We start from the raw sequence: 24063 nt of genomic DNA, 5'->3' as shown, positions 1-24063 counted from the left end.
GCTGGAGCGTTGTCGCTCCGCGTTCCAGCGCCGCCGCCATGGTGAGGCTCGGGGAGCGGCCGGGGGAAGTGTCGAGTCACGGCGGGCGGGCGGGCGGCTGGGCCCCGCTTTCCTTCGCTGGCTGCCCGCTCGCCGAGGCCGTTTACGAAGCCAGCGAACGCCAGGCGGAGGGCGAGCGAGTGTCGGTGTCTGTGCCGCGAATCGCCGCCCGTGTGCGGGGTGTGTTGGGCAGGCCGAGTGCGCTGCGTCCATTTTGTGTCCCTGCGCAGCGCCGGGCGCACAGCCCTTCCGCGGGCTCTGTGACGGGAGAGGGAGGCACCGTGCGTCTCTGAACGGAGCTCTAGCTGAGCTTGAGGACGCGGCAGTGAGCGCTGTAGCACTTCTGTGCGCTGTTGATACCTATTAATGCCGCCTTCTCTTTCTGTGTTTTTTCCTCCAGTTCTCCTTTAATATGTTCGATCACCCCATCCCTCGGGTTTTCCAGAACCGCTTCTCAACCCAATACCGCTGCTTCTCAGTCTCCATGCTTGCTGGACCTAATGACAGGTCAGATGTGGAGAAAGGCGGGAAGAGTATGTGCATGTTTTATTTTGACTAATAACCTGTTGGAAGAGTGTTTGTGAATAATGTCAAGTAACACAGCTCTTGGCCAGAACTCCAGGAACATTGTTGAGCGGCACGGAGACGTGCTGTTGGCTGGAGCTAGGAGAGCGCCCTGGGTGGGGCTTTAAGGAAGAAAAGAGGAAGGGTTCATCTTTTTTCTCCTTACTCTCTAGTTATCGAAACTTACCAAGTGAGTCTGGTTTTATGAGCATTAGAGGAAGGCATTCTTCTCTTTTAAAGCCTCTCGTTAAAATCTTGGATCCATTATAAGCCATAGAAATTTCTCACCAAAGACTTCGTCCCCCTAAGTTGTACTTAGCTGGAACAAAAATAATAGATTGGCCAAGTTAATTTTCAAGCTGTCAGACTAATCCTGTGTTGCTTTGACTTGGCATCGGTTTAAGAGAACCTATAAGCCCAAGTAAATAAACTTGCATTTAGGAAATGTTTCCTTTAGTACTGGGTATTGTAAAAACTTGTCTTCTCTTTATTAAATTCTGAGCTCTCTATGCCAGCAGATGTATTTGTCATGACTGATTCTACTGAAATCTTTGGCTCAGAAATTAATTTGCAGGAGGTTTTAGAATCTCCTTTTCTTAGGATATTTTAGAGAAAGGACTGGTAAAATTGTATATTCTATACTCTTTTTAAGACATACTTTTCCTAATCTTATGTTCTCATTCATTTTTGCAGTAATTATGCCACCATCAGCTTTGGATCAACTCAGTAAGTGAATGTTTTATTCTGGAATAACAACATTAGAAGCATGACCAAATGTGTAAGAAAATACCACAGTATTTTAATTAAATCTGACTTGGGTAGAGAATATGAGAGTAATTAGTTTAAAATATGTATTTTGGAAGTATTTTGTGTGTCAGAATTAATGGGGCTTGTCTGTCTTCAAGTACGGACATCTGAAGTGTTGGACTACCTGAGGCATGAATCAATATTTGATAATAGCATTCTCAGTATAATGGTTACAGTTCATCTAGTAAATTCTTAATCTCAATTTGCTTCTTCTGGATGCTGTTGTCTGGAGCAAACAAAATTAAAGGCAAAATAAGTTACAATTAACTTTGAAATGGGGGAGAAAAAGTTAACAGAATCAGTGATATAAATGGTCTTTATTTGCCCTTTTAACTAAGGTCCCCCCGTCCCCCCCCCCGCCCCCAAGTTTTAGCCTTAATAGAATTTCTTTGAGAAATTAGTTTACTGAGGTTTTAATTTGAAAATAGGCAGGGCCTCTTAAAAATCATTAGGTAGGAGCTACCTGATAATAGCACAAGGACATTATAGCAACAGATCCCTCTGCTAATACCTGCTGTCTGATCATCTCTGAGCTTGGGGAAACGTGGAGAGGCATTTAAAGCTTTAAGTGTGATGGTGATACAGTATTTGTGTATCTGCATTCTCTCCTGGATTTATAGTGAGCAACTGGGATAATGGCATGAGGGGAATACTCCTGTAGTCTGGCCCATTCTCTTGCCAGTATTCAGTCTCTGAAAGCTTCAGAAAAAGCTTCAGTGGCTCTTAGCAAATAAAATTGTTTTCTTCTTTCTCACCAGGCCGACTTAATATCACTTACCCAATGCTGTTCAAGCTGACCAATAAAAACTCAGACCGAATGACGCACTGTGGAGTGCTTGAATTTGTGGCTGATGAGGGCATATGTTACCTTCCACACTGGGTGAGTTGCCTCAGGCTGAACTGTCAAAACCTGAAGAGTAGGATTAGTGAGTTGCCAGTTTAATATTAAGGAGGCAGAATGTTTCCTGAAACTGTCTTTGCCAGTCATGTTCCTACAACAGCTTTCAGTCACAGCTTGGGTTTTCCTCCATGACAGTTTAACTAAACCAGCAAAGCAGTTTTTTAAGATGCACCTGACTGTTCTTCCTGAAATTAAGCTGTGGTAAATTGGTACATTTCCAGGAAGATGGTAGCCACAGCAAAAATGGGTATATGCAAGGAAAGAGCATTAAAAACATCAGTCGTGTTAATAGTGGTTTGTGTCTTTGTTTTCACACTTGCAGATGATGCAAAACTTGCTTCTGGAAGAGGGAGGCCTGGTGCAAGTGGAGAGTGTTAATCTTCAAGTTGCTACGTACTCAAAATTTCAGCCACAGAGTCCAGATTTTCTTGACATCACCAATCCCAAAGCTGTGTATCCTTCTATTCAGTTATGGAGCCAGGGGACAAAAGCTTTTTCCCGAATTTGAATGATGAAGCAGAGCTAGCTTTTCAGGTGTGGCTTGTACTCTTCTAGTAGTAGGTAACTACTACAGCTCTTCTGAAAACAAAAAAGAATGGATAGCTTATGTAGAGAAATGCTGCCAGCTGCTGGCACAAAGTGTACCTGGAATGAAGAAGCATGAATCTTGGCTTGAAGTCCAATGAGTCTGCATGTCCCTTTAGAAGAACTCATGCAGCCTAATGTTTACTAAAAGGCTATCTGCAGTACTGGTGACTTTTAAATGACATTTGAGAGATAAAGGATCAGAGTTGTATAGATTGAGGCCTTGATGTTGCACTGAAAACAGATGTTTCATCTTAACATACTTCAAAGATTAGAAAATGCATTGAGGAACTTCGCTTGTCTAACTACTGGTGATGTTATTGCCATCAACTACAATGAAAAGGTATGGTATACAGCACCAGTCCATGGAGGTTTTGTTTGGATGCATCAATTTGAGGAAGCAAGTTCTGTTCCATGTAAAAAAGCACACTGTATTTCAGTAGACTGTGACCACGAATACATCTTGTGAATGGATTTTATAGTTGAGTATTTTTGGCAGCACATGTGATCACTTGGGATTGTAGTCTAAGCTCTGTTGTTGCATAGTCGTGCTAAAACAATCAACAGAGCTGTGCAGTGTTTGTGAGAAGCAATCCCAGATGGTAGATTTTGCAGTCAGTTTTCTGTTGGAGGAGGAAAGAGTCAGTTAAGTCTTCTCCTGAGCTGCTCTTTAGACTGGTTTCTGATTCACAAGAAAACAAATATTTGTGCTTTTGATAATTTTAAAGTCTGTCCCTTACATGTATTGTAAATTCATAATTTGCTTCTAGGAATGCAGATTAAGGTATAGTAAGAGTGTAGTAAGTTACAACAAAAAGTAGTTTCTTTAGCTCCAGCATATAGCAGTCTTCTAAGCTAAAAAATTTTTGCTTTCAAGTTCTGTAGAGACCCTGCATTATTCAGTCTTCAACCTAAAGAGCACTCACTTTCATTTTCTAGAAGCTTTCTGAAGGGTAAGGTTTAGATAGGGTTTTCTTGTGTATAAGTTGAGCTGTTTCATGTGCAATCTTAAGATACTCATTACTGTTTCAGATCTATGAGCTTCGGGTAATGGAGACCAAACCGGATAAAGCTGTGTCCATCATAGAATGTGATATGAATGTAAGTTAAAGCTAATGTGGAAAGTCTGCTTTTACTGTGTCCTCCCAGAAGGAGAGGGCATCTCGTTCAGTGATAGCACTGTACACTGAGCACCTCTGATGCTGCAGGAAAGATAAAAATCAGATGAGACAGGGAAGATGACTCATTTGACAGTACCCCATATATCTTTGTAACCACAGCTGTGGTCTGGAGCTGCGCTTCGTGTACCATCAGGTGACTGTAGTGCCTAGAATTTAATGTTTAGCTTCAATGTGTTTTATAATCCGAGTTTTATTTAATAGCCTTGTCTTGATTCAAACTCCGATGATATTGTGTGGTGCTGTGTCACTGCACTGTTTCAAGTACATGCTAAGACCTGTTCCTAAGAGGCTTAGTCTTTTTAGTTCTGAGCTAGAATGCTGGGCAAACAAACCTCAGTTCTTTCTAGATCAAATTGAGTGATAGTTTGTGGGATTTTGAGGGATAGCAGTATAAAGATTATGCTTAAAAGAAAAATACGAGTCATGCTTATTTTCTTGCTTCTTGTGTAAATAGGTGGATTTTGATGCTCCTTTGGGGTACAAAGAACCAGAAAGAACTGCACAGCATGAAGAGACCACAGTAGGTTAAGCTTCTGTTCTTCAAAAATGTATTCCCTAGAAGTCAACACTGCTTGTGATGGGGCAGGGGGCAGCAACATATTTTTTCTTCCTGAAAAAATTAAGACTAAGCTTTACTTACTAGATGCTTTTGCTTGTGTTACTTAGGAGATGGTTGTCTACTAAGTGTTGTTTTGGAAAGGGATTGTTGTGAAGTTATATTTGGTCAGAAATACGTGGAACTGTTTTTGCGTATTCTGCATATCACAACATGAACAATGAACTAACTTGCTCTTCCCTCGCAGGATGTTGAAGCAGACCACAGTGGATACGTGAGTGACGTAGGATTTCGTGTAAGTCCCCTGTTTCTGCTAGTTTATGAATGTTGTAGAATGGCGAGGGAAAGTTGTTCCAAACAACTGCAAAACAGTAGTACCTGTTCTTAGAGGTGCTTATCATTTAATTGGCAACTATCTGCGGGTGTTACAGCCAGTAACAGTATGACTTCCTGTCCTTAAATGGTGATTTTTGAATGGGAGACTGAAACATACTCCTCCACCCACAGTCCATCAGCTTACATATACCAAGAAGAAACATGCCGAAAACAAGTAATTCAATAAAAGTTATAGTAAGATTTTGCCAAATGCAGTATCCCTGTGCAGCGTTCAAATATAAGATACGGTTAAATTAAAACTCATTCTGTATATGCAGGCATTTTCTGGTTCTGGGAACAGGCTGGATGGCAAGAAGAAAGGAGTTGAGCCCAGTCCATCACCGATTAAACCAGGAGACATTCGAAGGTATGTCTGGGATCACTTTTTGAGTGGAGTTTATTTTATTTCCTGCTCCTGCAATGTAAACAAGCTATTTTCATCCTAAGTTTGCATTTAGAAAATAATCTAATATTTTAGACTGACTGTGAGGTCCCCGACCACTTAAGATGCAGATCCTAAATTAATGTTACTAAACCTCAGGTTACATGGAAAACAAACAGGGAGAGGCAGCAGGTCTGGACTGGGCTGGATCGAGTGATGCACAGAGCCCTGCTGATGTACTCACGTGAAATGTGGCAGAGTGGAATCTTCTTTGAGAACCAAAGCCAAACCATGTGTGCATTTGTTGTGGGGCGGGATTTTGTGTGTGTCTTACTTCCTACAAGGACATTTAGAAATTCGGACTTGGTGGAAGTGTGCAGGTACATGGTTTCTGTGGTGTTCTGTCACTTACACTTGTCACAATGAAACCTGAACCCTTGTGGAAAACATGTCTGTGGCCCTTTGGAAACCACAGGCCACATGGAAACATGCCCACAGCCAAGCTGCTACAGCAGCTCCAGTATCTGATCATTTACTTCAAGCAATGTGTGCCTGCCTTCAGGAAGTAATTCAGTGGTTTAACTCTAGGATTACTTAGTAATGAAAATTTGCAGCAGTGTTGGTACGGTATTGAAAGATATAGAATAGGTCTCACTGTGTTCTGTTGGATGGAAGGTAAAAAACTTCTTCCATAACATTTTTATGCTTCTTTTCCAGAGGAATTCCCAACTATGACTTCAAGATTGGTAGGATCACATTCATTAGAAACTCACGTCCGCTAGTTAAGAAAGTCGAAGAGGTAAGTCAAGTTGTATCTTTCCGAATTTGCACAGAACTAGAACACCAGAACTGCTGCCCAAGTTTGTGGTTCCTCTCTCCGTACCTGATTCTTCATTGCACATTCCTCTTAAAAAGTGGTTTGAGTTAAGTGAAAGCAACCTCCAATATCCTTGCTTACTGATGTAAAAAGATTGACCTGATATAACTTTAATAAGTCAGGCCAGTTTTATTGGCTGAAAGGTCCCTGAAATGCTTGTATTTTGAGGTAGAAAGTGGTTATTAAGTGGATTAAGGATGTGAAACGTCAACAGTCAGTTGCTGCTCTGAGGAAATGTTCTCTCTAATGATTGTTCAGCTTATATCATGCACAAGCAGTGACCAAAGAGGTAACAACCTTTTTCCCTCCTCTCTTTTTCCAGGATGAATCTGGAAGCCGGTTTATTGCCTTTTCAGGAGAAGGCCAGTCCCTGCGCAAAAAGGGAAGAAAACCCTAAGTCGTGGTACCTTTAGTCAGTTAGGAGGAAAATAAAACAATTGCAGCATATTGGATCTTAGTTACTGCAGTTGAGAGGAGAGGTCAGTTTGCACACAGGAACGCTTTTACTGGTTTCATGTTTAAAACTGGAGTTGTTGGACTGTCTTAATTTTCAGTTGGAAATTAAGTTGAAAGTAAGTTCTAGGAATTCTGAAGAAATGTTTTGTGCGTGTTGTAAAGAGGGAGAAGTTGACCTCGGATAAACCTGAGAGGTAAAACCAAGCTGTACCTTACTAGAAGGCCTGTTCTTAGACTGTATCCTCCCCTTTTACATCCCGAGCAGTGATGGTCTCACGTCGCTCTGTGCTTGGTATTTTCCTCCCTCTGTATGTATTTTGCCACAATTTCGGGTAAGCTTTTTGGTGTGGTGTAAACCAAAGCAGATACTTTGGTGTTTAGGACTTTTGTGCAGGGACTCTTTGATCTTAGCTTCAGGTGTTGGGTTATAAATCATTCTAAGCAATCTCCCTGTAACTGCTTTTTATATTTATAATTAATAACATGCCTTTTTGATAGCTCAGATAAATAACGTACTGTAGCAGTCTTGCAGCACATGTAGCGAGCGGCGAGACCCAGCTTTGCTGCCTGGTGCTGGGTAATGCCGGCATGCCCCGGGCAGCCTTTCGGCGGCTGCGTGTCGCTCCTGAGCCGGGTGCAGGCCGTGCGCTCCGCCCGGAGGGGGGGCGAGTAAAGGTTGTCCGGTGACCACCGTGCGTCCCGTGTGCTGATTCCCGGGACAGCGAGCGGGGAGCGGGGGTCATGTGGCGTGCCGGGAGCCCTGCCCAGCGGCCAGCCATTGGCTCGCAGGCCCTTGGGGCGGGGAGAAGGGGTTGCCGGGTTTTGTCGCCCGTCGCCATTGGCCGGATTCGAGGATCTCCGTGCAAAGCGCGGCGGGGATTGGTGGCCGGGTAGGGGCAGTATGGCGGACGGCGGGACCTGGAGGGTGAGCGGGGCGGCGGGGGCTGGGGGCGGCAGGGCGGGCCGGCAGCGGGGCGGCGGGGGCTGGGGGCGGCAGGGCGGGCCGATCCCGCGGGAGCGGTGTCAGAGTTCTGTAAAAGTTCTTGATTTCGGTTACTCCAGCGTTCCCTCCCTAATAACGGAAGTTGCCTTGTTACGGGCAAAAAGTATTCCTGGGGCATGCAGAAACGCTCCTGGCTACAGCCCCATGAACACTGGGGACAGGAGCCCTCCAGACAGGCTGCAGCATAGCTCAGCCTTTCAGCTCCATCGAACTGGCAGGGATGGTAGCACATAACTGGCGGTTTTATTCGTGATGGAGGAGTCGGAGGCAAAAAGGTAAATGTGATGTAGTTAAAAGTTTGTATCCTGGCCTGCTTAGATAGTATTTGGCACTTCTGTTTAAGTATGATAAATTTCAGGTCCTTGTTTTATCTCAGTCACAGCAAGAAATGAGCTGTGTGATACTGGAACATCCACCACTGTAGCAGTAATGTTTTTGTCTTGTACTTCAGGAAGCTTTGTGCAAGAGTGAAAGAGCTCGAGTCATGGAAAACCAGAAGTATGCTCCAGTGTGGACACTCAGGAAGAACCCACCCCCTGACTGGTATCTGCCACTTGACCAAGACAAACCAAATTAGCAAGACTGCTTTGCTGTGTTTGGTCAGTAATGCAATACACAATGCACAACTATGCTGGGTATTTTCATTTTCTTCCATGTCATGTTGAAATGATGTAACTAGCTCTGCCCTGGCAATAGTTCAGTGCTCATTCAAAACCACAGTTCACTTAAACACCCTCTAAGGGGGAACTGAGGTGTTAGATTTCATTTTGGTCTCTTACTGCTGTCTCATGCTCTAGGTTTTCATCTCGGCACCTTGGCAGGCAACTCCTATGTCACTGCATACATGATCTAGCTCCTCTTGCTAGGCCAGCACCTCTTCCCCTCACAGCCAGTGTTGTGCACTTGTGGAACAAGGTGCCAGGTGGGCAAATAAAACCAAGCAGGGGCTCCTCCCTGCCAGTTCAGGACAAACACAGCCACTGGCATCTGAAGGATCCTTCCTGGGTTTGTGACCGTTATGGGTTGAGTTTCTTAACCAGTGGGGTGAAACTGCGACCCTGCCCCTTTGTGGAATTGCTCTCTAATGGGTGTGTGTTGACTGCAGTACTCAAGCTTACTACAAAAATGAAGGTTTAAATGGATGGAGAGAAATCTGTTTTGGTTTAGGGCAAGCCCTTAGAAACTTAATTGTTATATGGCAATATTAAAGAGAAAACAAAACCACCTCACTTTTGACTTTGTCACTGTGCTTTCCCTCTTAAATGCAAAAGTATTTCACCGAGGTCTGAAAAGAAAGGCAGTAAACAATCAGCTGTTAACTCCCTTCTAGTACAGATCCTAATATGATGACTGTGACATTCTTTACGTGTAGCATGGGAATCTTCCAAGTAATGGTTTATGCAGAACAAAGAAATGCTGCATGGAGGGATGAGAGAAGCCCAGAAAGATAAAGCACTGTGAAATACCGTTTGTCTTGTTGCAGCATGACACAAGTATAAGGCAGTGTAGCTCTTTGGGCATCTTACTACTGAGATCGCTGTTTAAAAAAACCCAACCAAACAGGTACTTCATTAATACGTATTTTTTGCAGTCTCACACCTACGGTATTTTAACCTACAGGAGTAGTTCATCCTTGCTCCATTCTTTCCTCCTGCATCAGCTGAGTAGCTCATGCCAGATGAGCTACAAACTCCTCCATCACTGCGTATACACTTTGGTGATATCAATGCATTTTCCTTCAGGAGGATCGTAGCCAGGGAGCGGTGGGGTGTAACTGGGTCCATCTCTCTCAAAGGGGAAAAGCCCCTCATCTCGCCTGATTGCTGCTTGATACAACTCCTCCGACTCAAGGCGCAGTTCCTTTAGTGCCTCTTGCTGAGCTTCTACCATGCTCCGAATTGCTTTCTTTTCTGCGTTATCTTGTTTCTGCTTAAACAAACACCACTTTTTCAGAAGTAAAACTCTTCTTTCAGTCTCCTCAGGTGACAGGTCAGGAAGACTTCGCACCCTGATGCAAAGTAAAACAACACTGTCATAAAAATAGCCTGCACCCCAAAGAGCAAATCAGGGCAAACAACAAACCACCAAAAAACCCCACCAAACCCGGAGAGTACGTTCCCTTCATACAGCGTCTGTCCCTGAGGTTTTCTAGTTGGTCAAACAGGAAATTCATGTTATTGTTTTATTTCCAATACTTCTAGCAGTGGAAGCAGATAAAACTTATTTTCCATGTTTTTGTCTTGGTGGAAGCGGACAAGGTTTTGTCCCAAGGCTGGCGCTATGTTCCTGTTTTGCAGAGACAGAATAAGTGTTTCTACCATGCATGCAAGCACACAGTGAAAGACTGACCTGTTGCTATCCGAGTACTTCACTGGTGTTATAAAATCCTCAATTGGAATCAATTCGGGGGCAGTTTTTTCCAACTTTTTAATCCTCTTTTTCATACGATCCTTCTGTGCTTGCTCTCTCTTCACATCTACCTTCTTCTTCTTCTTTGGTTGCGCTCTGCAAGGGAAAAAATGGGTGTCAAAGAAAGCAGGTATTTTGTCATTGAATTACAAACCAGCAGCCTTCACCTCCACTTTGCTTTTCTAAGTACTGTTCCTTCCTATTGCTTAATTTGCTCTCCAATGAGGTTCCTGCCATGAGCTTTATTCAAGTAATGCAGTTTTCCAGGTGATAGGAGCATGTCCTGTGAGATTTGCTGCAGGGAGCACTGTGCCTACCTGAGAAAAGCAACCTTCAACTTTGTGCTTAACATCAGAATGACGTGAGGAAGTGCCACAAAAATTGAACTGAATTGTTGTTCAGGTGCAGCAGAGTGGGTAACAGGTTTATCTGCAAGTATTCCTGTCGTCCCGCATTAAAGAGGAGGGTGAGTGGTTTCACACATCCTTCTAAAATTTCCACACTTGGAACCAAATTCAGGCTGCAGATGTTACTCTGCTGTTGTACTTCCTCATGCAGATCCAGTATTCCCAAGGTAACATGCAGCACATTCCCCAAACACAGACTAAACCCTCACAGTGGGCCTGTGGTGGGGTATCACTCCTGCCTTGCAGACTGAACAAACAGCTGCTGTGGTGTGAAAAAGCCTCTCTGATGGTACCAAACAGCAGCATGAGTATTTTAAGTCTAGTTGCATCAAAATAAAACAGATACCAAAATGTAGCCTTACATAAATGCAGGCGGTCCAGTGTAACACTTCATAGTTCAGCGTTTTCTGTTCAAGGCTTTCATTTGCATTGGTGCTCAGAGGAGCACAGCATAAATCTGAGTGTCTCAAACCATGTTCCGTGGCTGAGGAAGCAAATACACACATGCATCAAGTGGTAGTTGCACAGGTTACCATTAAATTCTCAGGAGGCCGACAGTCCTCAACAAGTGTCACATACGGTGACTGAAAAGCAGACACCTACAGTTAAAAGTTAATTTGGACTTTAAGAAATCTGCATTTCCCTATGGATGAAATCACCTCCATATAACTCCATGGAAGCTGCTCACCTCATGGGGAGAGACGCCCTGAATGCCAGCACCGAACTCTGCCAGTGACTCCCTCGGGATGCAACTGCCTGGGGCAGCCAGGAACTGAGGAAGGAAATAGGACATAAAGCATGAAGAGAAGCTGACTGATGCCATTGATTCTGCACAAGAGCTATTCATTAGTTATAATAAATATATATAGTTAATAATATTAGTTGTATACAGTTGTATTTTATATATATATGAATCACAACACTGGGATTTGAATCATCTTGGCTACTTAATTCATGACAGTATACAGTGTGTGCCCGGACACTCTTCAGTGGGTAAACTACACCCAGAATGTGGGCTGTCAGTGGGGTGAACCCGCAGGGCACCGGGGGGTGAAGCAGGTACAGCTTTAACGATCAGAGCAATCCTGTTCTTAAGCCCTGGTATCGGCTTCTGAGGTGCGATTCTGGAGGCAGAGCCCCCCCACCGTTCCCATCAGGAGGCCCGATGCCGTTCCTCACGCCTCGGCAGACTGCACCAGAACAAGAAGCGGCCCCGGTGCCCGGAACCAGGCCCGTGGGCACGAGGAGCCCCGGGAGAGCGAGGCCGCCCCGCACAGTGCGGGCCATGGAGGGGCAGCGCATGACCCGCGCAAGGGCCGCTCCGCCGGGCCTCCGTGACCGCCCCAGCCCTACCTGAGCCGCCGCCGCCATGGCCGCTCTCCGCCCGGCAGGGGGCGCCCGCCCATCCGGCCTCTCGCGCCCGCCCTGGAGGCGGGGCGGCGGTGCCTCGCGGGATCTCGCCCCCCGCCGGCCGAGGCGGGGGAACGCCGGTGCTCGGGGGCGGCTGTTTCCCGCCGGGCCGGTTTGGCGGTTGCCAGGCGCCGAGTTCCGGCGTTGCCGGGAGCCGCCGGGAGCGGAGCAGGGGATGCGGCCGGGCGGCGGCGGCTGCGGCACGAGCGGCGCCGGGGCATGGAGCAGCGCTGAGGCGGCTCCGGCCGGCCGAGGGGGCGCGCAGAGCGGCGCGCGGCGGGGGCCCATGGTGGCCGGCGGCCGCTGAGCTCCGCCGCTCGCTCGGCCGCGGAGGCAGCCCGGGTGGAGCCGCCCTGGGGTCCCGAGGGCGGAGGCCGGCGGGGGCCCCGGGCGGGGAACAATGAAGCTCCTGAAGCCGACCTGGGTCAACCACAATGGTGAGTGCGGGCCGGGCGCACCGCCGGGCAGCAGGTGCCGCGGGGCCGGCGGGCAGGTGCGGCGGGGTACCGGGCAGCGGGGCCGCGGAGGGGGGGGTGTCGGCGACCCGGGGCGGTGGGTGAGGAGGGGCGCGGCGCGGCACACGTGGGGGGCGAGTTGGAACGCGGGCGAGCGGTGGCCGGGCCGGGGCAGCGGGGCCGTTCAGGAGCTGCCACCCCGCAGGCTGCGGGCGGCCGCGGCGTGCTCGGGGCCCCGCCGCTTCGGCGGGCGGTGCGGGCAGGTGCCGCGGGGCGGCCGGGAGCGGGGAGCAACAAGTCCTCGGTCCCGGGCGTCCGGGTTGCGCGGGGACAGCGGGAGAGGTGCGAGACCGCCCCGGGATGCAGAGGAGTGGGATGCGCGGGGTGCGGAGCTCGGCCGAGCCCGTCCTCCGGAAGATGGCTGAGGGTGCCGCGCCGGCGGCCGTTGGAGCGGCGCTGGCGGTGGCCGCGGGGACAGGTCCGCTCTGGGGCGGAGCGGGGCGCAGCCAGCCCCGGCCGCTGCTGGGACCTGCCGGCAGCATTGGGCAGCTCCGTCCGCGGGGGAGCACAGAGGGGTGGTTTGGGTCAAACGTGGTCTGTGAGAGAGCGGAGGCTGTCGGGCAGCGACCGAGGTGCCCCGTGGGATGGTGGATGGACGGATGTCCCGTGCCAGCGCGCTGCAATGGCCACGGTGGTCCCGCGTTACTGAGTCAAGTTCAGTGTTAGAGCCCCCCCCGCAATAGGCTGCAGCGTTGTTCGCCATGGACGGAAAAGATTCTGCTGATGCTGCTTGTGAAACAGCTCCCTGAATTTGTGTAGTATCCTGCCCGCCACTCGGGCGGTTCTGAACAGCGTTGTGAGCTGAGGCGCTCAGAATGAAGTGTCGCTGCAGACAGAAAGCTCTGAGCTTTCCTGGTGTGGTGAGCACAGCACAGCATCGGTGTTTTGTATTTACAGTGCTTATGGTAATTTTCCAGTGTAATATCGTCCTGCTCCTGGCAAAGCCATGAGAATAAATCTAACATGAAAAACTGCCTTGTGTTGATGCAAGTTTTGTCCATGGATCCATGGGTACAGCTTTATTTGAACTGCAAATCTTACACCCTGGTATAAATGTCAACAGCTGAACTCCTCTACAATAAAACCAGACCAGAGACCGCCTTATTCAAGTGTGTGCTTTGAGTTAAAAACCGCAGATACAGCTTTGCAGCTGCCTTTCTGCATGTGTTGATGTCTTTGTAATCATAGAATCATAGAATCGTTAGGGTTGGAAAGGACCTTAAGATCATCTAGTTCCATCCCCCCTGCCATGGGCAGGGACACCTTATGCTAAATCATATCACCCAAGGCCTCGTCCAACCTGGTCTTGAACACTGCCAGGGATGGAGCATTCACAACCTCCCTGGGCAACCTGTTCCAGTGCCTCACCACCCTAACAGGAAAGAACTTCCTTCTTATATCCAACCTAAACTTCCCCTGTTTAATCATGCTTCAGGTTTTAAGAGCAGTAATTTAAGCCTTGGGATGCATTTCACATGCATCGCTACTTGAACTACTCCACAGGGACTGTACAGTCAGGAGATGGACCCAGCCTTTTGACACAAGGTTTTAGTCACCTTGGGAAAAGGTGGAAGTACTTTATGTCAGGTGTTTTCTACCCTTCTGCTTGGTTGATCTAAACAAATGTCACATTTCCATGTTAACCTCCACCTGCCTGTGGGCAGACGATCCTGTGCCTCTCTGGAGCTCCAGTGGGAGCATGCTTTTGACCTGAACCTTTGCAGGTCACAAGGATTAGATCTGTAACTTCTTTCTGTATTTCTTTAGCGGGTGCACCGTGTGGTGAGGGTGCGTGTTTGAAATCAGTAGCAACTTAAAATGCATCTCACCGCTGCAGAAGACAGCCTTCAGCCAAGCAGCCCACAGCGGAGCTCCATTTACGAAGCCCTTGATACTCTGCCTAGTGGATAATGAGTGAGCCAGGGCCTTGATGGTCCCAGATTTTATTCCCATGTCTGCTGCTGTCCTGCTGGGATGAGTTTGGGCAAGTCACTTTGTCACAGTTTCACCACCTGCAAAACAGACGTTCATCACTAGCTTCATTTGTAAAATGCTCTAAGGTCTGCAAACCTACAAGGACTGCAGAACGTTCATGTGTGCTTGTCCCTGGGGCAGGGCGTGCAGGATAAAAACTGGGGAGTTCAGTCAGCCTCTTTTAACGTGCCTGGGTTCCAGATCCTGTGGGCATCGCTGCAGGCAAGGAGTCTCCATTGCTCTTAATGGGTCTACCTGCTTGCTGCGAAACCTCTCCAGAAACAGGGTAAACATCATTTATATTCACTCTGTGTCCTGGAGACTCGCTGTGGTTCTGTGTAAAAGGAGTTTTTAAACTCCTTTTATTTTCTGCACGGGCACAAGAGGCTGCTTTGCTGCTGTTGGTTTGTGAGCAAGAGTCCTCACAGTTTCTCCCACACACCAGGTCAAGGTGCTGTCTTTCCCTTCTCCCCATTCAGTTTTGGGGTTTTTACCTTAGTGAATGGGCTAGAATGGGTTTAATGATGCTTACAGGCATACAGCTCCATGAGATACTGGAAGTTAGTGTCATAGCTGGGAAATCCAGTACACCTGCAAACCATGTGCTGCTCACCCAAGATGCTATTTGCAGTAAAAGCACTTTAGCACGTTTTGGCCCTACCGGTTTTTGCCTTGGAGTTCTTAATGTCACTTTATCTGAGTACTTACTGGAAATGTTTCTTCTTCAGATGCATTTTCCATAAGCTTTTCACACTCTTAATATGGGTTTATTAGGTTTTGCATGAAACTCTCATATGTCTGTGTCCTTCTCTTCCACGTTTCATAGAGCAAGGAAGAGCATTGAAACATGCAATCTAATAGTGGGGGCAGGAATAGATGACTAAGATACAGATGGTGCCGTTGCTTTTCCTTCCCAGTTTTCCATTCAGCACCTCTCTAAAGATGCATCACGTATCCAACAGTCGTATGTATGTATTTGGCACACAGGGTTTTGCAAGCCCAGGTCATTAAAGCTGGCAAATACAAGCACATGCTGAGCCCTGCAGGAAAGGAGGTCTCTTGACATTCCCAGAAACCCAGGCAAATCCCAAGGTGCTGTTCATGTATAACAACTTGTAGAAATCAGAGCCTGCTTTTGTTTAAATATGAGCACAGAGTTTATTATCTCTCCAAGCTGTAATGGTGGAATGTAAATATTTGAATTGATTTGTGACTCATGTTGGATGTTATATATCAGATAGGCTGGAAGTAAAATGAATAGGAAGTCATTCATCCTGTGGTAGGGATGAACATGAAATTGTCTTTATATTCTGTTGACTATTGCCTAAAGGTAAATAACAAGCAAAAAAAGATGCAATATTGAAAATAGCCTTTTTTTTTCTTCAGCTGGTATCTTTTCTTAAAGATGGGACCTTCTTGGGTTTGAATTACCTCACTTGGAACTTCTCCTTCCAGGCTTCTTTCATTATTGATAGTTCTTTAAGTACATAATACATATTTGGCTTCTTTAAACAAATAATCCAACAGGACATCTGGTCTATCATAAGGTGTTCTGTTTTAAATGAACCCGGTTTGCTTCCTCATGCAATGTGATGCTGGGAGCTTCCATAGTTTAAACTTTCTTTTGTTTCTTTAGCTATTATTACAAGAGGACAAAATGCCGTTTTAATGTTCCTGCTTAAGTATCACATTTTGGTTTGATACATGATTACTGTTAGAAAATTGAACACATCTTCAGTTTGGGGCATTGGAAAGCATTCAGCCTCTTTGAAACAGGGACCTTGTGCCTTTTGGCTTGTTTCAGCAGGATCTAACAACAAAGTCCGAGGAGGACCGAGGAGGGAGGCAGTTGCTATCAAAGGACAGCTCGTCCTCCATTGCTTTGAGAAAATGATGGAAGTAAGGAAGAACACAGTGTCTGTGATCAGTTTGTGAACCACAAGGAGTATGGAACAAGTCTTGCAGCTTTAACCTGTGACAGTTATCCTCTACTGTAAATGGTATTGCCTTCATAATGGTACCCTGGAGGAAAGAGCACCCTGGGAATGACCTTGTCTTGCTAAATTTCTGTCCTGTGATCACTTAATCTGTTCTCTTCTTGTAATCATTTGACATCCCTGGATGGAGAAAACTGCAAACAAGTATTAAGTCTTGGTTTACTTGGGCAAGCAATCTCATAATTACGGAACTTGTTCTGTGTTGTAAGGGGTAGACAGAAAAGTGTGGAGAGCAAACTTATTGAAAACATACGTTCCTTCTAGGTTGTGAAAGCGTTGATAGCTGATCCCAAGCAGTTGCTTTACTAGTGATCCTTTTTACTAATCTAATTGAATCATAACAAGCCCCCTGTTTCTCAATAGCCAAGAGAAGCACTTGCAGCTCTGGAGCAGGACACTGGGAAGATTCCCCTTTCCAAGCTGGTGCTTTGGCCTTCAAATGCCTCTTGTAGCTGATGTTGAAACTTTGAACCTGTGCTGTGAACTCCGGGTGTTTCACCTATTTGCGTGCTTGTGAATATGAGTATGTGACAGAACTGACTTGAAACTTCGTGTAGTGTTTGTGCTAGATAGGAACTGAATTCTCTGTGATGTTGATAATGCTGCTTTCTAGTAAATAGAGAAGCTACAACTCCTTTCTGAGCGTTGGCCAAAGGGTCCAAATCAGATGCTCTCTAGCCTGGATTACATCACCGTGAGTCTCTAAGGTCCCCGGTGCTGAAACACACAGTAACTACTGCTGCCTGAAAAATGGATGCAAGTGGTCATTTTAGCTGAAGAGATAGAAGCTCAGGTTCTGACATCCACTAGTTACTGCTTCCTGCAGGCATCCAGACAGGGCTGCTGCTACACTTGGCTTCACCAAAAGGTCACTGCAGCCAGAGCCAGGAATCAAATCCTGATGCCTTGTGGTCTTGAGCAAGATCATTAAGTAGTTGCTTCCCTCTTTGGTTTCCTATTGTCAGTTTAAGTTCATGGGTTCCTCCATGAATAAATAAAACATGGCATTTTGCAGTTGTTTGCATTTGGATTAATGCAGATGTTTATTACAAAGAGGGTGTGACAGGTTGAGGCTGGGTGTACTTTGACAGATTTCCTGTATATGAAAACTGGAAGACTCTTATCTGTACAAACTCCTAGAAGTCTGGAACTTGATTTACTAAAGTAATGTTTCTAGGGAGAAAAAGCAGGTCTTTAAAGGTTAACCACTGGATGCATCTGGATTCTGCTGGTGAGACTGTGATGTATGAAACCAGTCCAGTTTATTAGGGAGTATCCCTCAGATGGAAACCATATTTACTTGGCTCTTACAGGAGATGAATTTGACAGGCCTCATGTTCACAAGTAATTGAATGTTAAGCTTATTGGCAAATTCTGTGAAAAGCCCAAGTTTCCTGGTAGGTCATTGTTCATGGATCCCCTTCCTAGTTGAGCCATGCAGGAAACTTGATTTGTTGTTGAGGGCTTCATTTATTACTACCAGTTTTCCCAAGCGCAAAGTCCATACCCTTTTTAAACCGTCTATAAAATAATGTCCCATGACCTGACAACTTCCTCTGAGGTCTGAGATTTTAGGGTTATAATAATTTAAGAAAATACCTGCTCAGTGTTTGTTAGACAAAAAAAAACAAATCTGTGCTAGGAAAATAACTAAAAACTTTCTCGTGCTACAGAAATACCTGGATGATTGTGTTTGAGCACTGTCTTCAAAGACAGTTCCCCTCTGTCTCATAAAATACAGGAGAGTTGAAGGAGGCTTACAGTGGAGTGACCAGAATGATCAAAAGCGAGAGACAGCTTTTGTACAAGGCATGGCCGAGTGGGAGTCTTTGGGCCAAGAGTGGGAGAGCGAAGCTGGAGACATGATGAACGTTTGTAGAGCTGTGAGCAGCAGCAAAGGGGTGAATGATTGAATTTATAGTGGAAAAGCCTGTTGAGGGCCTCTGATACAAGAAGTGGGAGTCGGAAATCTTTTGGAGATGGGCAGTTATCCTAGGAAGAAACATTGTGTCCTTGTCATGCTTAGGGAGATACCCAGTGCTGGTTTCTGTGCACAGAGTGCTGGGCTCGGTGGACATTTTCCCTGCTGTGTTGCGGCTGATTTTAAGCATTTATGGTGAATTTGTAGCTAAGTTACCGCTGGCTCCATAAATAAACTTGCTAAATTTCACCAACCCTGTTTGTGGATCTGTGCAAACACTCTGCCTGGAAGGAGAAAGACAGCTGATGCTACTGCTCCTCTAGCTTCTGTGCTCTTAAGATAAGGCAGAAACTGGAGAGGCTATGAGAGTTTATAAAGCAACTGGGAAGGGCAAGATAGATGTTTGTTTCTTGCCTGTGCTTCTCTAAATATTCAGCTTAGCCCTGTCTTCAGTTGCATTCAAGTTAATACAGTACAAAAGATAGAACTGGCACAACGAGCTGAAGAAAAGCCACAGCTATGTCTCAGGTTGTGTTTTATGTGGCCTAAAGGACTTGGAAGGAATGTAAGTTGAGTGCCATCTTACTGTGCTTAAGATCTTTGCTTGGCTGCCTGTAGAAATTTTAAGGGGAATCACATGTCACTTTTAGTATAAATCCAAGTAAAATAAACCTTAGAGCAAGTCACCGTAAAGAAAATCAAAGTTGCCATGAAGCAAAATGCATACCCCACAAAAAGTAAGAAATACTGGATATTTGGATGGGGGTTTTGTTAGCAGTTTAGTATCAATGAATTTGGATGCTAAAACCTATCACTGGATAAATTCTCCAAGTTTTATCTTTTTATGTCTTAACATATTGTGAAGACGCAATGAAGAGTTGAGATAGAGGGAAATTTATTGAGTAACCCTGGTATACGGGTACCAGTTCTTTTGGCCCTGAGATAAACTGCCTTATTTTATACTGGCACATGTGTGATCTTGCTTGCAGAAGCATTCCACTTTGAAAGGGTTGGGACTGCTGCCAAAAAATTATCTGAATGTGGAAATCACGTGTGTTCCTTCAAGTAATCCTTAGTGGTAGCTCTTTGAGCATCACTGAAAGGGCAATAAGCTTACTTCTCCCCTCTTCCTTCTCCTTCTGCAAAGGTTAAAAGAACACCGAACCTGTAGGGAGAGCGTGTGATCCAGTGGTTGGAGCAGAATAGGTTAGAGAGGGTTGTCTGGTTTCCAGAGCTGTTCCCCAGCTATATTAGTTATTTGCTGTAGAGTTTACATTTTTGGAAGATTACTAGTTTTCTTCTAAAGATGTAACATGTGGAGAACCGAAGGATTTAAGAGTTAGTACTAGAGTTGGTTAGTCTTCCTCTGTCTGTGTGGAAGCTATAAAAATAGAAGCTAGTATTTGGGTAGAAGAGTTTCATAGCAACAGAATCTGAGGTAATTGTGTGCCCAAGAGATGCAGTTTTGAGACTGGGGAGGACTGAAAAACACAAAACCAGAAACCAGAACAAAACTTGCTTCAGGTCATCAGCTAACGAACTGTAGAAACCTGGAAGGAATTCCTTACTCAAATCAGTTTTGCCTCGTTGGCATTTGCTTTGTGGTGTTACTTAGCTTTGAGGCATTTGGCATATCCTGCTGGATTAAGTGTCCTTGGTTATCACTGGTTTGTTATGGCTTGATAACTCCCATAAACTTTTAATAGGCTGGCATTTCTGTAATTAGCTTGCTTTCGACTCATAGTCAGCTGTAAATCTTAACAACTGTAGTGTTTAGAAGAAGGAAGTTATTTGCCATCTAGAAGAGTTACGGTTCTTTTGGCATTACTGCATTCTCTTGGCTGTAAAACAATTCATGTTTGCTGCTTGTTCTCTAATTCCAGGAAAGCCAATATTTTCAGTGGACATTCATCCAGATGGGACCAAGTTTGCAACAGGAGGACAAGGTGTGTTTGCATACTGACAGAAGTTTGAATTTTGGGCTATAATAATAATCTTGTGCCTTCACAACACTTGAATGGGTTTGACCCTTTTAAAAACACATCACTTATCTCTGAGAAACAGATCATTGTGTAAGTCATTAAAATGTGTTGGCAAGTGCTGCTGTTACTGCAGAAGGCAGGGTTGTGTTTTCTGATGTGCTCATCCTTGTGGACATCGTTGAGATAGACAGAAGCTGCAGTAATTACTTGTGGCTATACTGGCCAAATTTCTTCTTTGAAGAGGAACTGAATGTGAAGTGGGGCTTTTTGACCTGCTAAACACTAGAACTACTGGGACAAAAAAATCCAATTATATAAATGGAATAGCTTAAGAAATAGGTGCAAAAATATTATGTGGATCACAATAGTGAATAATTTTATGTTGGCTACAATAATTGCAATGTCAGATTTGAATCTATCTTTTTTAAAATACAATCTTATTATAAGTAGTTCATCCCTACAGTTGCTATCAGTTGTGCACAGTATGAGTTTTGAACAAGGCTGTATAACTTTTAAGAGCTTCAAGAAAAATAAACCACTTCTGGCTTGGTGTAACTATATCTGAATGGCATCTGTATTCAGATGCTTCTGGTAATGCCTCAATTTTATCTCCGTTTCAGAACAGATGTTTAGGTTGAGAAACCTTTTTGTATGTATTTAAAAGGGGTGGGTGGGCTTTTTGTTCTCTTACAGGTCAGGATTCTGGGAAAGTTGTAATCTGGAATATGGCTCCTGTCCTGAAAGAGGAAGATGAAAAGAATGAAAATATCCCCAAGATGCTTTGTCAGATGGACAATCACTTAGGTAACAAAGATTATTCTTTTTTTGTTTTACCTTTTTTAAGCATTTCATGTTTTACAACAGTCATGCCCTGTTCAGTGGTGAAGAATCAATACCATACAGCAGAGTCGTCTCATACTTTGCTTGTATACTGGTTTAGATGCGCAGCAGAAAATGTTGGGGAAATGTAGGAAACTGCACAGAGAAATACAGTTACCTTTGGAAATCTCCCTGTGAGCTTTTTCCAGCTGTGGCCATCAAGTAGTTGTAATGCACATTCTGAGGAACTGGGAAGCTCTGAAGGAAAGGGCAAGAGAAGAAATAAGTATAAAAGAAATCTCATATGAAGTGTCTTGTTGTAGTTCTAAATTATTCTGGATCCATTGCACATTACATTTGAAAGAAGTATGGTTACCTGAAGAGCTGTCCCTTCTTCAAGATGCATCATCTTCAAGATACATCGTCTCTTTTGTGCCCTCTTAATCCTATCTCAGTTACCACAAGCAGTTTTCTTCGTTAGATGAATATTAATCTTTCTTCTTTTGAGCTACTTCTGGTGAAGCTTTTTTAAATAAGGAGTAGGCTTTTAAAATAAGTTCCTCAACTGCTGCTGAAAGATAAGTACTAATTCATTTATCTAAAGCAGGCAGCGTAACTACTACAAGTGGAAAAAGCACACTTAAATCCTAACCGTTTCCTGTCAAGTTTTGGTTATTTCAAACTCTGCCCCAGTCCTGAGCCACTTATTCTCATATTTCATCTTACAAACTTTTTTTCCTACATTTCAGCATGTGTGAACTGTGTGCGATGGTCAAACAATGGAGTTTACTTGGCTTCAGGGGGAGATGACAAGTTGATTATGGTGTGGAAACGAGCTGCGTAAGCATATTTCTTCCTTCCTGATTTTATGTTGTATTTTAAGTAGGTTACTCTGTTGCATCTCTTAATGTTTCTTCCCTGTGCTGGTCTTTCGTAAGCTCACTGCTTCTCCTGGTGCACAAGGGGCTAAAACCTGGTATGGGAGATTTGATGTCCTGTCTCTTGGGCTGGAGTGTGTCTACCTGGGCAGTCTCTCTTCTGCCAAGGAGCTGAGGCATTTTCTTCTGTACTTGAAGAAAGCTTCCTGATGAGATTTGAAGAGTTATCTTAAATGCTAATTTTTTTTTACTATTTGTAGAAATTGTACGGTTTATTGAAGCTGATTTTTAATAACTGGAATTCCTTTCTGTTAAAAAAAAGAGTTTTTTCCCTTCAGTTTTCATTGCAGGAATAAATGTAAAAAAGAAGTGTACTGTGCATCTGATTTTCTTTAGCAAGAAAGTTTGAAGAACTTGAGGTTGTTCTGTTGTTAACTTTCTCTTTTTTAATTAGGTACATTGGACCTAGCACTGTGTTTGGTTCTAGTAGCAAACTTACTAATGTTGAGCAGTGGAGGTGTGTATCGATTCTCAGAAGCCATTCAGGGGGTAAGTTAAAAGGTGTTGAATGAACATAATTTGCATGTATTTGGGAGGGAAAAAAAAAGAACCTTTTCAGTTTTTCCTCAAAAAGTACGTATTTGGTGGCAACTCAGACACTACTTCTAAAAGCATCAATGAAAATCTAAAAGAAAATGGCATTTTTAATCAAATGCTGATTTTCATACAAGTCACTTCAGGCAAAGTAGCAGAAAACTTCCAGCAACTACTGTAGTAGAAAAATTACCAGCTAAGGAACTTACATTTTGCTGTTTGGTAGCTTAAAAATAAATCTGAATAACGGAAGCTAAACTGCATTTTTATTTCAATAAATGTTCACACTTGCAGTGAGTAACTTCCTGGTTAGCAAAACACAAACTTTTGTAACCCAAAGAATAGTAGTATTTATTTAAGAAAAAGTAAAACTGAAGAGCACTGCAAAAGATGAATAAACCAGATTTCAAATGTGTTTTGCACCTGCTGATGTGAGCTGCGATTAAAATAAAGATTAAAATCACTTTCATCACTCCACGTGTGTTGGAATAAAGTGAGTGCACTGCAACAGCTGCTGTTGCTTTTCTGTTCAGAACAAGACAAAGTACTTTATACAGGCATTAGTACTTCCTGTCATCACTAAACCTTGCATTCTCTGCCCTGGATTTTGTTGTTGTTGCTCCCCATTGGGCGCTGTAAAAAAGAGCTCCCTCCCAGCGAGTGCTGCTGTGTTCTTTCTTACCTTCCACACGAGTGGAATCCTAAGTTCTCAGTGATTGAAAAGAAGTTGCCACACCAGTTCTTTTAAGAGATTTTGGGGATTCTCTGGTTACCATCAATGTCTTAAATGAAAACTTTTTGTAAACAGATGTCATGGATGTAGCGTGGTCTCCGCATGATGCCTGGCTGGCATCCTGTAGTGTGGATAACACTGTTGTCATCTGGAACGCTGTCAAATTCCCAGGTGAGAATTTTTACGTTTCAGATGTGCAATATGTACAGATTTGTGCTAAACTCTTTGCCCCATGGGTGCTTTTCACTGACTGTGAAAATCAGCAGGTGGGAATGGGCTGTCTTTTGAGATGACGTTCTTGCAACCTGGTGACCCAGTCCTCCTTCCAAGTTTGATGGCAATGAGCAGTGGATGCCACTCTGCTGTAGACAGCAGCTACATTCAGGTTGCTGATTTTACGTGAACGTTGTCACGTGTATTTTCTCTTTTACCTTTTCCCCAAAAAAATCCCAAATAGATAGAACTTGAGCTTGATAATACATCTATATATGCATATATGGTTGGTTTTTTTTTCCCTGTTGCCTTTGTACTCACAAGACTTTACATTCATTCACCTTTGGGGTGGTGTTATTTTATTAACCGCATTTTAACTGCTGCTGCTTAATAAGCAGTGGGACTTTAAAGGGTGAAGGGAAGGACTAGCGGAGCCTCACAGTAGCAGGAGCTCCCAAGGCTTACATTTGATGTCCATTTTCCTT

The 24063-nt window shown here is 44.6% G+C and overlaps 3 protein-coding genes and 1 long non-coding RNA gene across 6 annotated transcripts in view; 2 read left to right on the top strand and 2 right to left on the bottom strand.

The window, feature by feature from the left end:
• The first annotated feature begins 18 nt into the window (after window positions 1–18).
• On the top strand, window positions 19–7168 carry UFD1 (ubiquitin recognition factor in ER associated degradation 1). Of its 2 annotated transcripts, XM_062631485.1 has the most exons (12): window positions 19–41; window positions 440–572; window positions 1297–1329; window positions 2169–2290; window positions 2634–2764; window positions 3167–3239; window positions 3929–3997; window positions 4532–4597; window positions 4881–4928; window positions 5287–5375; window positions 6108–6189; window positions 6590–7168. In XM_062631485.1, the coding sequence occupies exons 1-12, from the start codon at window positions 39–41 to the stop codon at window positions 6662–6664; spliced, it is 924 nt and encodes a 307-aa protein (XP_062487469.1). In that variant the 5' UTR covers window positions 19–38; the 3' UTR covers window positions 6665–7168. The 2 variants fall into 2 exon arrangements, with proteins under 2 accessions (XP_062487469.1, XP_062487470.1); XM_062631486.1 differs by lacking the exon at window positions 19–41 and having other exon boundaries at window positions 442–546.
• Window positions 7169–9070: 1902 nt separating this feature from the next.
• Window positions 9071–12240, bottom strand: MRPL40 (mitochondrial ribosomal protein L40). Its single transcript, XM_062631630.1, has 4 exons — window positions 11688–12240; window positions 11231–11381; window positions 10076–10231; window positions 9071–9734 (listed from the first exon to the last, which is right to left on the bottom strand). The coding sequence occupies exons 1-4, from the start codon at window positions 12238–12240 to the stop codon at window positions 9425–9427; spliced, it is 1170 nt and encodes a 389-aa protein (XP_062487614.1). The 3' UTR covers window positions 9071–9424.
• The window catches only part of LOC134170233 (protein HIRA), a 37111-nt gene continuing 25103 nt past the window's right edge, over window positions 12056–24063 (top strand). Inside the window, exons 1-6 of one of the 2 annotated variants that reach the window (XM_062631462.1) lie at window positions 12056–12389; window positions 20243–20305; window positions 21035–21145; window positions 21910–22000; window positions 22493–22587; window positions 23441–23536. In XM_062631462.1, the coding sequence (XP_062487446.1) occupies window positions 12353–12389; window positions 20243–20305; window positions 21035–21145; window positions 21910–22000; window positions 22493–22587; window positions 23441–23536 (493 nt within the window). In that variant the 5' untranslated portion in view covers window positions 12056–12352. The remainder of the gene's footprint in view (window positions 12390–20242; window positions 20306–21034; window positions 21146–21909; window positions 22001–22492; window positions 22588–23440; window positions 23537–24063) is intronic. The other variant, XM_062631461.1, reaches the window with a different exon arrangement.
• Window positions 19562–21914, bottom strand: LOC134170251 (uncharacterized). The gene is made up of 3 exons (XR_009967174.1): window positions 21537–21914; window positions 21339–21418; window positions 19562–21078 (listed from the first exon to the last, which is right to left on the bottom strand). It is a non-coding gene; the product is annotated as an uncharacterized LOC134170251 (long non-coding RNA).

The sequence above is a fragment of the Pezoporus occidentalis genome, unplaced genomic scaffold, assembly GCF_034315485.1.
Source record: "Pezoporus occidentalis ecotype Australia unplaced genomic scaffold, CSIRO_AGI_Poc_V1 ctg37, whole genome shotgun sequence".
In the NCBI taxonomy this organism is placed as follows: Eukaryota; Metazoa; Chordata; class Aves; order Psittaciformes; family Psittacidae; genus Pezoporus; species Pezoporus occidentalis.
Note: the sequence above shows the minus strand (reverse complement) of the source record. Positions and strands in the feature narration are given on the sequence as shown.